Raw genomic sequence first — 18,392 nt, 5'->3', positions numbered from 1 at the left:
CAACTGGTAACTTTATTCTACTAAAACTAACTAAGAGAAGTAAACTTGTTGAGGGCATAAATGATTATATAAACAGTAAATCAATTAGAACTTTTTAGGTACAAGCTAAAGCAGCTAGCATAAAAGGTAATATAATTAAATAACATAGTATTTTTAGTAATTCAAGTGACTAATAAATCTATTTCATTTCTTACATTATTTCTTGCAGATAATAGGAGACACAATACAGTCAGTGTAAAGTTTTACAATCTGCCAGAACGCAAGGTACAGATACTTTTTAGTTAATAGTAAAATTTTATCCATAAATATTAATGCACTAGAAATTGATCTACTCACGATACTATATCTGTTATTATCTATGTCTTATTGTTTGTTTTGCAGTTTGATGAAAGTATCTACTCTAAGCTATTAGCAGAAAAAGCTACTGCCTTTTGCAACACTGCAACTTGTGGTTTGCCATCTTTGTAAGTATATGCTTTTATGTTTTATATATAGAAAACATAAATATATGTGTATTTCTTATTAGTAAGATCACTTGTTAATGACTAGTTAAACATTCATTTAATTCAATTCATTTTATAAAATTGTAACGTGCCTGTTAAAAATCAAGCGTTACTATCAAGAGTTAACTAGGATTGAACATACAACCTTTTTTGTGAGCCTGTCTATTTGCTAAGATTTAATTTTATATCTTGTTTAAGCAACATATTTGAGCCAATATGTCTGAAATAATGAGTCCATGCATCTTTAGCATATCCTGTAACATTTTTCTTGTTGAATATATAACTAAATTAGTGGAATGACCAGAGTTGCACGAGTATTAAAAATTAGCTTATAAACAGAAACAGGTAATGTAGTTGCTTGCCACTTGCCATTAGCCTGGCACATTGTCAATGACTAATTTGAGTAAGCTAGTACTTTGAGTACTTATTAATAAGAGCTGAAAGAGCAAGCAAAAAATAACGTTTCGCCACACAGAGGGGGTATGCGTATTTTTACTTACATACCAACATATATCACGTCAATATTCAATACATCTCGCATAGCTTAATTGGTATGACATTTGCCTGATGAATGGGAGGTTTGCAGATCAAATCCAGCGTAAAACTATTATTTTTTTCTAAATTTTAATAGCTATAGCTAGAAAAACCAAAACACACACACACATACAAAAATTTTAGGATTTATTTATATAGAATTAAATGGTACTGGTCAAACAATTATTAAATTTAGGCGTCACTGACTTCAAAAAATGTTGTGTCCATTTCATTGATAATATGCTTTGTGACAATTGAATTGCTTGTAATTAACTCTTATTGATCAAATATCGGTATTTATTGTAGAGTAACATACACAACAAGTGATATTATTAACAGTAATTTAACACAAGCCTCCAGAGATTTAGAGATTTCTACTTCAGTCATATACACTAACAGATCTTCTGGTGGAAGCGTAGACTATGTGCTGCCGAAGGCCAAATTGACAAGTAAGTAATAATTTGAATAATAATAATCCTGATATAATAAATTTGAAAATTTCAAGCTTGAGGTTATTATGGTTTATGCTGTTCTGTTGAAATTGAAAATTGGCAAAGCTCTGATGTAGCAAACATGCACATATCTACTTGTACCCAACCCTTTTTGTAGATTAGTGATTACCATTCACTGTTCCTATTTTTCATAGGAAGAATAATGTTAGATATATCATATTTTTTATAAAAGTCACACATACAGTAGCTGCTAACTTCACAAACCTGTCAGTCTATTAAATAAAAACTAAAAAAAATTATAAATGCATTTTAGATTAAAATTGCTAGCTCAACTATGAAATCGAAAGGAAAATTAGCAAAAATTGGAGGCAGTTATAAGCCGTTACAAAGTATAGCATGCACAAGCTAACATTGTACTATTATATTGAAATTTGTAATCCATTTTACAATATATATGAGTTTTGACTTGGGACTGTATGCATATGTTGAGAATTGCCCAGTGCAAACCCATAGCAGTGTTGCACATATACTTAATTACTTCTGTATGCTAACATCTTTCAGGAATGAACGATAAAGCTGACATGTAGGTAATTTTATTTGCCCTTGTCTATCTTGTGTGTAAGTACAGCAAAGTATGCATGTTTACCCATCCAATATTGTTCTCTTCTCCTCATATGTACATGTAAGACACTCTGTCATCCTCTTCATAGAAACGGAATATTTTGAAAGCTTGAACCAGTACAAAATCGTTAAGTTGATATGAAGGGTATTTGTTTCAACATATATACAATACATTATTTATAAAGTGTGATTTCACTTTTCCTTATAGAAATGTTTTATTATGTTTATAGATAGACAATAACAGAACTAAATATCTACACATAGTTGTATTATATATAACATTTCTTCTTTTTATTTCATGAAGTATTTAACCCATTTTTAAGATAAACCTGCTAAAGTATGTTGTGCAAATTTAATGCTTCTATTCATATAATTGAGACAAAAATCTCATGAGATTTAAAAACACTCGAATAGTGACAAGCAATCGAATAGCATGGTTAAAACAACAAAAATTATATTTAATGGTACTTAAATTTAAAGAATAACCAGCTATAGATTAGGTTAGTTTAAAGAATAACCAGCTATAAAGTAGGTTAGTTGGAAATCTTTTCACATTGCTATTGTTCGTTGTGCCCAATAATAAGTCAATACCCTGTCTTTATCAGCTATCCTGGTGAACAGTAGGGAGGAATTCCGAGACGCTATTGGAAGAGAGATTATCGCAATTGACACACAACTCTTCAGAATATCGGCAGATGTGAAGAGTAATGTGATTATATCATTAATCTCCGCATTCATCACTTTAGTTCTTCTCATCATTGTTTTACTCATCCGTAAAAACTAGTGAGTATCTCTAAATTTGACGCGTTAAAAATTGCTGGAACCACTTTTACCGGCACTTTTTCTTTGCGTATTTTAAGGTCGGTGACAACAGAAGTTATGCTGAAATGCCTATTCTCATGGCATTCTAATCGATATGTAAACTAGTTTTTTTCTATTAGAATTTGCTGATGATTACATGCTTGCAACAGTCAGTTAGGAATATTCTGTTATATGCAAGACCTTGAAGTCGTTATTTTCTCCATTTGCTGGTATTATATATGTCATTTAGTTTTTGTTGTGAGAGTGTACAGAGGCGGTTGTCCATTGCCTGCCTCAGGTTTGTGTCTGGGTTGTCTCTCTTGTCACAGGAGCAATTAAAGACCAGATGGTCTTCCTTACATCCAATAGTATCCTATAATTAGATTCTGTAGAAATTAGAAATGAGTAGAAATTATTGAAACTGTGTTACTATAACAGGCACTGATTAAACTGTCTGTGTAAACCAACTTGAATAAAATTATTTGCGTATCTCCCATGACTACAAAACTACACAATTTTTCAGCATTTCCACCTTCTTCATGTATGTATACGAATGTACCTTGAATACTCGAAGGACAATAATTACTAATATTGCCACGACTCATTTTTTACATGCTCCGTGTGAAATGTTCATGACAGAAGTGATTGCATGTGATTTCAGCAAAGACTCTGATTATCAAAAGAAGGCAACAGCAGTGCGTCTGGAGAGAAGACGACTGGAACAAGAAGGACACTACAAACCTAAGTGAGAATAATTTTATACTTGATGCTATTTCAAAATATGATCGTATAAGCATTAAATATAACAATAATAAAAAACGCAAAAATTTGATGGCTTTGTGAGAGCCTTCGAGCACTTTTAAGTGTAAAAACAGCAAAAACAAAGCTTGCATGCCTCCCACATCACATTAAAAAAACGGGAATACCCAAGAAGGGAATCTGCATAATAGCAGCTAATAACAGAGATAACAGAAGATATTAGCTATTCCAAACTATTCCTCTCTTAGGAAGAGTTATTATCTTGATATGGCTAATGAGGTTTTATGCAAAACTAGCTGAATATAACTTTATATACTTGTATTTCAACGATTGTGGCATAACTCACAAAATAAAGCATTTACAACAAAACTAGTACATGAATTAATAGATTTACAAGTAAGTTAATTGCTTGGAATGTAAGCTAAAGGGTCATATTACTTCAACTCACACACTGCAAAAATAATTAAACTAATAATGACTTTTATTTAGGCCAGGACCAGAGCCAATTGAGCGACCAGCCAAGCAATCGGTTAAACGTAAGTCAAAAGCAGGTGAAGAGAATGATAATGCATTTCCATCACCGTCAGCGCTTCAACTATATGGAGGTAAGGACTTGAACTTTCACATGTTCTAAGTAAGATCACTTGTGAGTTATCGTTGTCAGCTCTTATTAAAAATGAGAGTTTTTTGTAAAAGATGTTGAACAAATGAGAGAATTCAAAATTGTTTCCAATTGTTATTACTCAATGCAAAAGCACAAATAAAATTATTTGTTTATTCCGCACAATTTAGGCGAAAATTAAACTTTCTGGTTGTAATAAATTGTGATACGATTAGATGCATCATATTGCAATTACATATGATGATAAATGGCGATTATTAACCATACTGTGATATGGTTAATAACTGGCTAAGTTATAACCATACTGTGATATGGTTAATAACTGGCTAAGTTATAACCATACTGTGATATGGTTAATAACTGGCTAAGTTATAACCATACTGTGATATGGTTAATAACTGGCTAAGTTATAACCATACTGTGATATGGTTAATAACTGGCTAAGTTATAACCATACTGTGATATGGTTAATAACTGGCTAAGTTATAACCATACTGTGATATGGTTAATAACTGGCTAAGTTATAACCATACTGTGATATGGTTAATAACTGGCTAAGTTATAACCACAGTGAATAGCTGGAAGCCTTGGTTTTTCGCCATCTACTACCTTCTATGTTGAGCTGCCAGTCTTTGCTTACAGATCCAGAGAAACCTAATGGTTCTCAAAGGGCTAGTGGCAACTCTGTTCAACCAATAACGCTACAGGAAGATGGCTACCATTTGGCAACAAAGCTTCCAGCTTTGAATGTTGAAGAAAGTACTCGTCGTGAAAAGAAAAAGAAGCGCAAGGAAAAACGGAAAGAAAGAGAAGCAAGACAGCAGGAGTCGGGATATGAAAACACCGACCAGGAACAATAAACTGAACCCTCAATTGTATAGGGTTTCTGTCTAGTGATAAGGCATCTTGATCTTGCCTTGTTGGCAGCACAACGCAATCAGATTTTAGAGCAGGCGAGTGGTTTTCTATGCAAGTTGCACTGAATTGTTCCAGCACTATTTAACACGCATAATGGTACCTTTTCAGTTTGGTTTATCCCACCACATCTCTAATTTTGATACTATGATTTAAGTCACATTTGATACCAGAGCTATATTACTAGTTTTTGTATTTATAGAATGCATAATTTATTATCAGATAGGAGATTTCTTTATTTAAAAATATCTGTGATATTGAGGCTTCAGTTTTTGATGGCTGTTTGGAGACTTCAATGATATTCATTACTGATTGTTAGTCATCTATCATCCTGTTTATTGATCCAAATTTTTGGCAAGCAAAAACAATCATGAAAACTTTATACAATAATGCACAGGTGTCAAACTTGAGGCTCTCAGGCCAGCAGGGGCCCGCCATGCTATTTTGAGTAGCACATGAGAGCTCGCAAGATTTTTCTTTCTTTGTAGCACAAGTATTTAAATTCTAAATACAAGCTTTAAAGGAATAAAAAAGGATGTAACTTATTGTAAATGCTAAAAATACGCAAAACAAATCTCATAGTCAAGATCTGTTGAATGATTGTTATGTTCAATAACATAATAAAGCCCAAAATGATTATGAAAAAGACATAAAATTACCAAAAAAGTAAAATTCATTCAAATACAACCCATTTATTTCAATTTCAGGGTGTTTACCATTTTGCTAAGTGGTTTGCTGTCTGAAACAAAAATCATAGTGGTGATGAAATTTTTTTTACAAATGTGTTTCTGTATAATTTTTTTTACAAATGTGTTTCTGTATAATTTTTTTTCTACAAATGTGATCGATCTTACGGATATTACACTAGTGTACCAATAGGCGGTTGTGTTGCAACGTCAATTTCACTGCCTTACAGGTCTCTGCAAAAAAGGTAAAGATAAACAGACCTACCTTATCTGTCAAGGGTTGGCTACCTTGACAGATGTAGTCAAGCCACATGTTGTTACTCTACCACAACCCCAACATGTAAGGAAATGAAAAACCAATGGGGAGGCACAGCTTTCTCATGAAATAAGTGTATTTCCTTTAAGGAGAGAAACCGATTTGTCTTTTGTGTCCTGAGACAGACAGTTGTGAAAGAATACAATTTATACAGACATTTTCACGCAAAATAATGAGCCGAGTTTGTTAAAGTGAGCCACAGAGAAAAACAACAAGTTTCTCTACGATCACAGCAAGAAGCGTTCATTGCATCATTCAATGCTAGCTTTATTGGAGCTAAAGAAATTGTCTGCGCAGTCATTTTCAGAGAAGAAATTTTGTAAGGAGTGCATACTACTGTGAGAGAGCGTGAGCGCCTTGAGAAAATACAGAACTTTAATGTTAGCTTATCGAGAATCAAATTGGAGATGGAGTTAGGAAGCTACTACAGAACCTTGAAACTCAGCTTTGTGAGGAGGCGGCAGCTACATAGCTTTTACTTGAAAGTTGATGAAAGCATGGATAACACAGATAAAGCATGATCACATATCTTTATTACGTGTGAAATCTGACTTGTTGAAATCAAGAATCTATATTAACCCTGTGCATGAGAGATTGTAAAGGAACAGATGGTTAAAATAGCAGGTTAAAAAGAATCAGAGGAAAGCAAAGCATGAAAGGCTTTACGTACAAATCACATTATGAATAAAACGTTAGCACGGATTCTTGGTTTCCTCGAAGCATGAGAACAGGGGCAGGCATATCTCTTGACAAGCACTCCAACCATGTCATGTAGAGGGGCACAGGCTGTCCTTTCCTAGGCATTGGCAGCGTACTACACAAAATACAGTGTGCACAGGTGAAGGTATGTTTGGATAACCTGACAGTTGTTTGAATAAGTCAATGAGATAAAACAGCCATTGCTACGCTCAAACACATCTTAAACATCTAATCATTCACAAGTTTCTAGTAAATTCAAATAAATCATTTTCAGGTCATGACGAACTCCTAAAAGCAAGTCTTAACGCTATATTATGGCAGATCTATAGAGAATGGTTAATTTTATGCATGAAAAAGAGCAACCACAATTAGCAGAACCTCAGCTTGAAACACAAACCTTGACTGTGTGAAGAATCGCTAATGTTTTAAGCTTTGTGTTTAGCAAAGTTTATGATACAAACTTAGAATGCCATTTATTAGTGACGGCAATCCTATGAATGACTGACTTATGGATATTAATATGAGGACAAAACTAGACCTACACAACGATGAGTGCTGCAGCCGATGATTTCTCTTGTATGAGCTCCCTTGTGCGCAGGTTTCTGTTTGTCCTATCTTTATTGTCTGCTAATATCTGATCTGTAACCTCCATGTTTCTGTTCAGACTCGCATCTGCAGAGCCATCTGGCATTGCTTGCTTGAACTTTTCAATTGTTGTATCAAATATAGCTCGACTGCAAGTGAACGCCATGAAATTCTTCAAACAAAATATATAATTTTCAACTAACCATTAAACATAATATTTCTATTGACACCAAAGACCAAGTTAATGCAGATGAAACCAAAATGTACCTGGTTTGGGATGGAGGCTTGCCAAAAGTGGGGATAACTTCCATATCTTGGTAATCTATTCTGAATTTACTAAGGAGAGTGGCCATGCTGTGAAGAGGAGAGTGACAATTGATAACAGGTGACTATTGAATGCCACTATTACTAATCTATACTGAAGGATGGATAACTCTATATTTCCAACTTACAGCTTTTAACTATTTCTAGGACAAATCAAGTACAGTAGACACTCCTAAAACGTAAATAATCCGTTCTGAAAACGTTTACGTTAAAAGGATTTTACATTATACAAACAGTAAAATATGTGCAGTGCCTAATCCATTCCAAGATCATCCAAGTTCACTCCTTTGGCCCTTCCTTCTAGACTTGACCTAACTTTAAATTTAATGACTGTACAGTAACTGTAGTATTATTAATGGTTTGTATCGACAACTTTCTCTCTTTTTCTTATCACTTACACTTGATTTATGGTTCATGATTACGGTAATTTTATGTAAAGTTAAGGGGAGTACACACATTCAATGTCAATTTAAATTGGTCTTTCCATTTATACTAGCCAGTAAGTTATATTCTGCAAAGGGAAAATAATAACAAAATTTATACCTAAAATAAAGTAAAATAAAAATAAATCTTTACTATACTTATCGAGGGCGGTGTCGGTCTGACCATCCGCTTATCTGTTGCCAGGGTTTGAAGCTAAGATAAAAGATAGCTTTCGGCGAGACTCTAACACGCGACATTCAGCTTAGTATACACGCAATCTAACACTTGCACTAATGATAGACCTTAAATATTTCTGAATAATTGTGTGGCAACTTATTCTGTGCTTTATTGGCACGCCTCACGATCTCTCACGACGAACTAGACTGTTGGGGCACTAGCATATAATAGAGATAATCCTATGCATCGTTTTCTCTCTCAAGTGCAGCAAGAGAAAGAGCGATATTTTAAAGACTAACTAGGAAATTATTGTTACCTGACTCATTATGGTATATGAAATTTCTTACGTACTATGGAGCAAAAAATTTACATAAATCTTTACGTTATGAGGAATTACTTTATAGGAGGTTTACGTTATAGGAGTGTCTACTGTTTGTGTTTAATCAAGGGGACAGTTTTAAAAATATTTTGTATACTTATTTAGTGTTTAATAACAAGAACAATAATAGTACTAGCAGCATGTAAATACGAGTCAGTCATCAACTACTACATGTAAATACGAGTCAGTCATCAACTACTACATGTAAATACGAGTCAGTCATCAACTACTACATGTAAATACGAGTCAGTCATCAACTACTACATGTAAAGACGAGTCAGTCATCAACTACTACATGTAAATACGAGGCAGTCATCAACTACTAAATGAAGACATTGAAGTCAATAAAACTGATTGATATTTTATCGACGAAAAGAATTTGATGATGAGACATCGAGACAACAAATGAAACTATAGTCAAAGGTATTACAAACTTGAAGAAAAGAAACTATTAACCTTTTATAAAGACTGTTTAACATGAGTCAATGTGTGTCATTTCACAACTTCTATTGCCAACTACATATCCTCTCGGTTTTGCTAATTTAATTGAGTATTTGTTAGCTTTTGGGAAGGTAAGATTAATGAGCCAACACTTAATAAGTGCTTATAAGCACATGACTGCATGTGTTGGAAGATGATAGTGGTGGCAACGAGACGAGAATCAAGATTCTTGAATTTCATAAAATTAAAAGATTTCGAGACATTAATGGTAACATAATAAATGGCGGCTTCCTCCACTTCTTCAAGTGACAAAAATGAGACGAAATGAGGAAAAAGCAGCAAGTGTGAGAACATCCAGGAGCTTTTGACAAAACTGGTAATTTTAAACTTTAGTTTAAGAGATAGCTTTGTCAAAGTGACAGAAATAGGTAAAAAATAGGCCAAAAAGTATTAAAAATTTGTCAGATTTTGTACTTGCAATATGACTTTCATCTTTGTCATTTTACAACGGATTTTTTTTGGTTAATCGGCTAGCAAAAAATTAACTCTAAACTTATTACTCACAAGTATACTACATCTTGCTCTAAAAAAAAACAAATTAAAACCCGGGTCTCATATTAGTCTCGGAATATTTTGAAATTTGAGTGTCGGTCTTGACACATCTTGAAAGTCTCGTCTCATCGCAAACCCTAGTACATGAATTGACCAGAAATAATACCAAGTGTTTATCATCATTTACTATAATCACTAATGAACTTGACCATCATATTTGGGCATCAAAGGTTAAGAGAGAAGTGAATAAAATCGGAAGCTTGATAAGCTATATTAAAAATTGCATTAGGCAGAACAGCATTCTGAAGCTCATCACAAACTGTTTACAAACTGACGCATGGTTAGAGCAAGCCAACTCACCGGCGTACAAAAGGAACATCATATTTCAAACCGAATGCTAAATAAATAATATAATCATTTGCATCAGACAAGAGGAGCTGCAACATCTTTCTCAATGCCTGCCCACATGTCGAAAGTACAAAACAGAACTAAAAAGGCGTTACAGTTACCCTCACCTTAATCATGATGCACATGTTATTGTTAATAAGTCAAAAATATGTTTTCATGTTTTCTGGTAAGTGTTCAGCAATCATTAAAAATGAATCCATCACAAAAATCTTAGCATATCTCGAAAATGGTGCATGTGTCTTTTACAGACTTGAATCACATTCAATATAATTTGCAGTTTCAATAGTCAATTTGCGAACAGGAGACCAGTATCCGGTAATAGTTAGATTTATATGGAAGCAAACATTACTTTTTTTGTTGTAAATATAGAGCCAGTTTTTCATTGAAAGTAAAATCATGGTAAAAAGGAAAGAAAATGTTCAGATGGGACGATGCCACCCAGTTTGATGTCCAGATTTGTGCAATATCCAAGCTCTTCCTCCAAGAACTCTCCAAGAAACAAAAGACACCTTTTCGATATGCAAAAAGATTCCATGCCCACCAATGCATTAAATTCAAGAAGTGAGTTAGATGTAATAGCTATTGCAACCACCGAGTTATTAAATAACCTCTCAGCTAAGCCAATAAAATATTTGAAGGTGCGAGAAGAGAAGTCTTGTGCGATAATGGGTAAGCATATTTAAAAGATATTAAATGTACAGATTTAGTTTTTAAACAGAAGAAAGAAATGAAGCGGAGTCCGACAACTCCAAGAGGGAATAACTCTTGAGTACCCAGAGTGCTACATAATGCTAAATGTGCATTGCATATGACTTTCATCACCCAGAAACTAAAACCCACTTCTTCTGTTCCTTGTTCAGCTCTCCCTTTTTAGTGCCGGCCAAGAAGACTCGAAGTTTACAGTTTTGCCAGAATGGTTTTCCCGACAGAATGTGAGGAATGAGCAGCGTCAGGCCTAGACAACAAGTATGAATATAAACTTGTAACAGAAACCCTCAGGAGGATGTAAATTGGAGAAATGGTATAACAGCGCATAACAGTTCATGACAAAGGAGTAACGTTAAAACTATTTTAGAGTAAGCCATTCACTGCCATCCGTGAGAGTGTGTTGGACTTACTTTGAGTAACAGCCACTGTAAAGACAAGACACTAGAGTAAAATAATTAAAATAGTTCCAACATAAACATTCTTCTATTTAACCATGCCAGCGAACTGTCGTTTTGAAAAAGATAGTAGAAAATACCATACCTATTTAATGCTACTAACGCCTGTAAAGCTATTTTATATATTTCCAAATAGTATTTACAAAGCTTATGTTTTTCAAATTAAGGAAGTACATAAAAATACACTAAACTGCAATTCAATAAAGAGAAATGCTTAAAATGTGTAAAAGTCAAACTTTTCACCAAAAGTTGCAATACCATTATGCAGTGCATTTGATAAGCCGTCACTTTCAAAACATGTAAAAATACCCAGTAGATTATAGATGATAAAAGAGTTCAAGTCAGAAGACAGGAATTTTTATACTAAATGTGTTTTAATGGGTATAATTTTTTGGTATCTTTTTTATTTGTCGAGCGCAGCTTATATGAGTACAAATAATTTTTTAATAAGTACACATCATTCACAACAGTATGAATATAACCTATTAACAAACATTGGATGAGGCAATATTTTCCATTTTATAAAATGCTTCTACATACATTTTTTAAATTGGGTTTTCCAATGTGCGGTTAGTGATCAACAGAGTCTTGATGGAGAAGTTAACATAATTGACAACTAATAATACAAACCACAATATTTTGGAAACCACCAAACAAACAAAAAAATAACTTCCTCTCTGTATATCCGCTTTCCTGAGTCCACATTTTTTCACTCTTTTGTTATTGATTACTGAAGATATGGTTTCTAATATCTAATGAGATAAATATATGTGTGCAAAGTTAGGCACCTTTTATCTCAGGATAAATTTTATCTCGCATAAATATGCCATACTATAACTTAAGATGCTCTTAAAAAGTTACTTTATTTCCTGTTTTTCCTTTTACTAGATACTATTCCGAGCTCGTGGAGAATGGATTTAGTGAGTGTTTTTTACAATTACAGCAAATTGCTGAAAAACCTTTTAATTATCTGCTTATTCTCACATTAAAGTTTTAATTTATAAAATAGCTATATTAGCTACAGAGAGCTATATAGCTATATTAGCTACTTATATTAGCTACAGAGCATAAATAAATCGTTCGTAAATAGGCAAATTCACTTTAAAACAGATACTGCCAGTAACAACAGAATTCAAAGAATCATTTGCTATTTTTATCGTAAAAAGAACCAAAACACACTTTCACTACTGCTAGTCACTAAGAAACTTACTGACAGAAACGAAAGGTCTGGTACATTTGCTATGTAAATTAGTACCTGAGTAAAAAATTTGAAATGTTATGCGGTAGTTGAAAATGCCTACAAATTTTTATTGGTCGGAGCTGATGCTGGATAAAGTTTATTTTAGTCAGCAGGCAGCATTTGACAGATTAACCTTGGAGTTTAAAAAAGTTAAGATAGCATATTCCTGGTGGGAGCTGATAAGCACGACCAACCAAGCTAGAACTAGCTACCACAGAGTTATGGTTTAAATAAAATGTATCATCTGCATGTAGACGATACATTGCCCCTTTCGTATAATATGATTACATCATCACTACTTCCTTTCATTTAATTCTTAGATAAATCAACTAAAACAATATCCATGTTTTCTAACAACAAAAAAACTCTAGATTGCTTATATATTGACCATTGGTTCCACCATAGAAAATAACATTTACAAAGAATACAATTGATTAAAATATAGGTCAATACCATGACCTATATTTCCTTAAATAAGTGTACTACGTACCTCCATCATCAAACAACCACCAGACATCAATTGTGCCTTTCTTCTGCTTGCGATGAAACCTGTTCATCTCTGGCACCTTTGCTTTCTGCAGTTGTCTATTCCCAATGAAGGTTGTCATCACCACATCATCCTTAAAGTCAGCGGGAATGATAAAATCTGACGAACGAGTGACAACAGCAAGCCATAGTAGCCCACTGACCAAATTAGGTCAGGCTAGAGAGTAAGTAAGTGGAAGATATGTATTTACTAATGAGTGTAAGATACCGCTAAAAAGTGGGGCATCAATCAAAACCTTTCATAAAAAAGATCCAACTAAAAATACATTATAAAGAAAATTATGACAGTATAACAAGAACTGCTTTAAAATAGTAATAATGTTGATGATACCGAGTCAATACAGACTATGTGAAACTTAAATGGAATATAATGAAGAAAGAAACATCCTCGTTACAGTCAAAATATCTTACTTCTTTTTAGAATATTGTGTTCTCATGTTTATATATGTTTATACTGGAGGAATGCCCTGAGTTGCTCGGATAATAAAAAAGTTTTTGCAGATAAAATTTATTTTTAGTCAACATATAGGCCTACATTTACCATTCTACTTTTAAATTAAGACATTTGTTTGTTTCTGTGTGTGACCGGCCAATGCATAATTCAAATACCACCATCAGGACATGATTTTAAATTTTCAATCTGTCCCAGGGTTGGCATCATATAGTGAAAAAATCGTACGGAGTATAGAAACCATAGTAATAATATAATGCAAACATCCCCTGGTAAAAATCATCAATTTTATACGAGTACTGTACATATTAAACATTAGTAACAAAATAGTATGTTAACCTTAATAACTATAGTTACTTACAATAACTTTAGTATATTCAGTGTATTTATCGGTAAAACTGCATTAAAATGTAACGTTGCAATGTGCCATGTGCAGTACTTACCGTAAAGAGTTCTTACGTTCAAGACAGAAGTATGTATAACATAAACTTTGAATTCACTTTAAATAAGTTTAATTTACTTAAAGGTAAGTTGTAGTATGTATTTTTAAATATTTTACTGAATGTCAACTTTTTATCAGTGAAATCTTATCACCTATTTGTTTTTGGCTTCGTTTGCACTATAATTTCAGTCGGTTTCCTTAAAACCTTTTTTAACCTAATTTGATGAGAAAGCCTGAACAATGCTGTTTTCGTAATGCAGTGGATTTTTATTAGCAGATGAAAGGAAGTTGTCCAACCACTGATTTTCTGTTTGAAGGAATCGCAACTCCAACTTTACTACTGGTTTTAAGGGAAAATATTATCGTTTTACATGCGAGAAATGCTGGACTGAGAGAAATCGGTCATCGTGTCTCTTTCACGCGTTTTGAAAATGTTTTCGGCGAACAACATTTCGACGTACGAGAATTTGATGGAAAATTTTGTTGAATTCGTATGGTAAAATAATATTCGTATGGTGAGATAAAAAAAAAAATCATGTTCCTCTTCGTAAGGTGAAAACTCGTATGACAGGGTAGTCGTATCTTGAGGGTGCACTGTATTTGAAAGCTTGAGGCATAACTAAAACAAATTGTTGAAAAATATTTCTCACTTCTTATGCTATACATTCGTTCAAAATTTAAAACAGCTCATAAACAGTGGCAGGTAATGTAGTTGCCATTGGCCAAGTTCCTTTACCCAATGAATTTGAGTAGGTATAACTTAAGCTAGTAACTTGAGCTAACATTTTTACTTTTACTATAATAAGAGCCGTGTCTGTTCAAAGCCAGCTAAGAGCGTTAAGATAAAAGATTGCAACTCACAGCAATCGAACCCATACATTTGAATGCTTGGATGTGAAGCCAAGTGCACTACCACTAAACCTTGCAGCCACCTCGCCACCCTTCAGCATAATTGTGCATATAATCCTTACACATCATGATCTCTTATGGTGTACTGGAACGCAAGCGTTCATATTTTAACCAATTGCTATGAACTGGACATACGACCGACGACAGACAAACACTTCATTTTATACATATAGATACCTTTACTGTCATTCCGTTAACTAGTAGCGATGCTCTTGGTTAAAGAGTTTTTTGGAGCATACGAACAGTTTAAAGTGATGATGTTGTAATAACACACGTATTGTTCATTAAATTGGCATATTATAAATATAGGTCTACAATCACAAATCAAAATTGACTCTTACTGGATCAAATTCCTCATCTTCACCGTCAGCGATTTCGTCAATAGAACTCGTTGTGGCAGCTCGTTCTTTGACGGGCTGGATATTAGCAGCACTTGCAGAGGCAGACTTCTTTTGTTCCGATTTTGTTTTTGCTATACAAGAAGTTGGATATGAAAGTATAGGTAGCAGACAGACAGACATTCCATAATCCAGAGTTGGACTGTATAAACAGGCAGTTTTGACAGGTCAACGATTTGTCGAATGACAATTGGTACAAGGCTAATTCATCTAAAATCACCTCGTCTAATGGTATAATTGGTTCAAAGACATTGGTCTAAAACCAACTTTTCCAAATATATGATTACTGTACTTTTCAGACTATTAGCCGGTACTTTTTTCTGATGATTTGAGCCATGCAGCTTATATAAGGGTGCGGCTATTCTGTGGCTTTTTCTTTCACCACTACGGCGCATTAATCGGAATCTCCGGTTAGTGGGCCTCTAGCGGTGAAAAAAACAAAAAAATGCCTAACGGTACTGTTCCGGTAGGCGCTAGGTTAAAAAGCGCCAGTTAATACGAAACAGTGCCGTTAGACACTGTTCCGTTTTAAACAGCAAAGTTGCTGCCGTGTTACAGAGCGCCGCCCTGAGTTTTGCGGCCTATACAAAGGTGTGGCCTTTGTATTGTTTTATTATCAGTTTTGGAAAATAAAGCAGATGCGGCTTATATGGGGTGCGGTTTATAGTCCAAAAAGTATGGTAATTTAATTATCATTAAGAATAGTCAGTGCCAAAATGGAGTCTCCTGTGTGTGAAACTGCTATCTGAAAAAGGAAAAGAGAAGCTTGCTGCAGATGGCTATCTGTTTACATTCGCACAAAAAGGTTCAAAAGACAAGTTGCCATTTTTTTCTAGCAAATTCATGTTCTATCCCTGTCTTTACACCTTTACCTATCTATCTATTTATTCATCTATCTTTCTGCCTTTAAACCAATTTTGGACACATCAATTGGATTTAAACCGATTGTACGAAATCCATTTCGACACCGTTTCCGGAAACCACAAAGCATGTCGCCTGAAGAGTTTTCATATTTATGTAGATTTTGAATAACAGATAGTTACCAATAGTGTGCAGAGTTACAGTGCTGACTACAGAGATGTCAGGACTTGCATACATATCCAATAACGATCATCTATGAAAAGTTACAAGCCACACAAGGTAAAGCCGCTACGATAAGACTTGTTATGACAACGAATAATCAACTAGCTATAAACATCTAAACAAAGAGAATACCATGCATGTCCATTCATGCTACTTGTAGGAGACAGACGCAGTCAACAATATATAAGCTGAAACAGGATAAGACAACCAATAGCATGAACTCTTAGATTACAAAGAGGCCAAAAGCATAAAGGAGGCTCTCTGTAATCGGCAAACCAGTATGTACAGAGGCCTTTGAGGAGTCAAAGTCAGCGTGTACTAACCTTGGCTGTAGTGGCGGGCTATAAACAATGAGAGATATTCAGGATAGGCCACTAAGATGACGTTGATGAGTTGGAAAAAATAGTAAGTGAAATAAAGTGACATGCCAGCTAAAAGAGTGCGTTGAGAGATCGCTTTAAATGAATGTGAATGTGCAAATAAATAAGAAATAATTGTCGCTGAAGTCCTTCAACACATGACAAACATCATTTTCTATTCCGTGACATCGACACACTACATCCACCATTGTATGTTTCAGTTTATGAACTTTCTGCTACTACAACCTTCAATTCACTATCTAGATTCTAGACTCTTCCACAGTGCTACTAGAATAAAATATCTAAAACACGTTTGTTTAACTCACTCAATTTCTTCTGCTTTGTCTTTTCATTTCTTTTATTGTCATGTAATGAAAAACATAATTCTGTTGATCCATTATTAATGCCAAATAAGAAGTTATACATCCATACGAGAGGAGTGTTCAGCTCCATCACCAATTTAGACAAAGTCTGCAAACCGGTATCTACATTCTCCCTCCTCACACAACTCTGATTAAAAACATTGTAGAATAACATATTTGGACTTCTCAAGTTCGTAATGAGTATAAAGTTTGATTTTCAACAACCCCAACTAACTATAGCATCCATTAGTCACAGTATGTCATATTCACTGAACTGGGGCACTGAAGGTGTTGAACAAAAACTGTTCCAAATCGAGCAATTAGAAACACTAACTGAAAACAGATTAATCAGTATGCTATATGATCAATTCTCTATACATAAGAAATGGTAATGTTATGTGTACTTTTTGTTCTGGGGTGATACTGTCACCCGTTCTGTCAAACCACAAATGTGTACTTAGCTGGAATCATCATTAAATTCATAAATATGAATTAATAATAATGCCTAATAATGCATAAACAACAAATAATAAAAATTAAATATAACTACAGTCAAACATGGATAACTCGCCCACGGATAGCTCGAACACATGGTTAACTCGAACGGTTTCTTTGGTCCGTTCCCACGTAATGATAAATTGCTTTAGATAACTCGACCTCAACTCTGTTAACTCAAACAGTTTTTTGCCACACGGCTACCGAGACAGTTGTTATCGCTTTAGAAAACTTTATAGGCGCTTAGATCTTATAAACTTTAAAACGCTTAGATCACTTTATTCCAAGTCATAGAGGTAAACCTCAACTTTTCGTAAATCATAGGCGTCGTTATTACCACCGTCGGCAAAATATTTTTGTCAACGACTTTTCTAAAGGTTTGGTGAATTTTGATTTATACCAAACTTCCGCTTAGCGATCGCCTTTCAGAAGCATGGAAAAGTGAGGTGACCTTCGCATAAACTTCAAGAAAAATCGGCAAAATTGATCTCGGTTAAAACGCTCAAAAGAAAAAGATGTCTTTTCTTTTGAGCATTTCAACAATGATCAAGTTTTGCCAATGTCAATCTAAAAAACGTCCTGGCAATAACATCACCTCAAACATCAAACCAATCTCAAGTGATTGAAAAATCTCTATACTTTTTGATAAAAACGTTTTAAACTTTACATTAGAAGCATTTAATTTGAAACAAGCCATTTGTGCTTTTGATTTATATTATAGTTTGTATATGTACATGTATCTACTAA

General features: G+C 34.1%; 1 protein-coding gene across 1 annotated transcript in view; it reads right to left on the bottom strand.

Annotated features, from left to right (window-relative positions):
• Positions 1–6,720: 6,720 nt before the first annotated feature.
• LOC137393598 (solute carrier family 12 member 2-like) overlaps positions 6,721–18,392 on the bottom strand; it is a 60,841-nt gene continuing 49,169 nt past the window's right edge. Inside the window, exons 18-23 of the mRNA XM_068080227.1 lie at positions 15,290–15,420; positions 13,091–13,220; positions 11,038–11,152; positions 7,761–7,847; positions 7,451–7,642; positions 6,721–7,023 (exon numbers count right to left, since the gene is read on the bottom strand). Coding sequence (XP_067936328.1) covers positions 6,888–7,023; positions 7,451–7,642; positions 7,761–7,847; positions 11,038–11,152; positions 13,091–13,220; positions 15,290–15,420 — 791 coding nt within the window. The 3' untranslated portion in view covers positions 6,721–6,887. The remainder of the gene's footprint in view (positions 7,024–7,450; positions 7,643–7,760; positions 7,848–11,037; positions 11,153–13,090; positions 13,221–15,289; positions 15,421–18,392) is intronic.

This window comes from Watersipora subatra, chromosome 4, assembly GCF_963576615.1.
Source record: "Watersipora subatra chromosome 4, tzWatSuba1.1, whole genome shotgun sequence".
Classification (NCBI taxonomy): Eukaryota; Metazoa; Bryozoa; class Gymnolaemata; order Cheilostomatida; family Watersiporidae; genus Watersipora; species Watersipora subatra.
The sequence above is the reverse complement of the archived record's forward strand: the minus strand, read 5'-3'. Positions and strand labels throughout refer to the sequence as shown.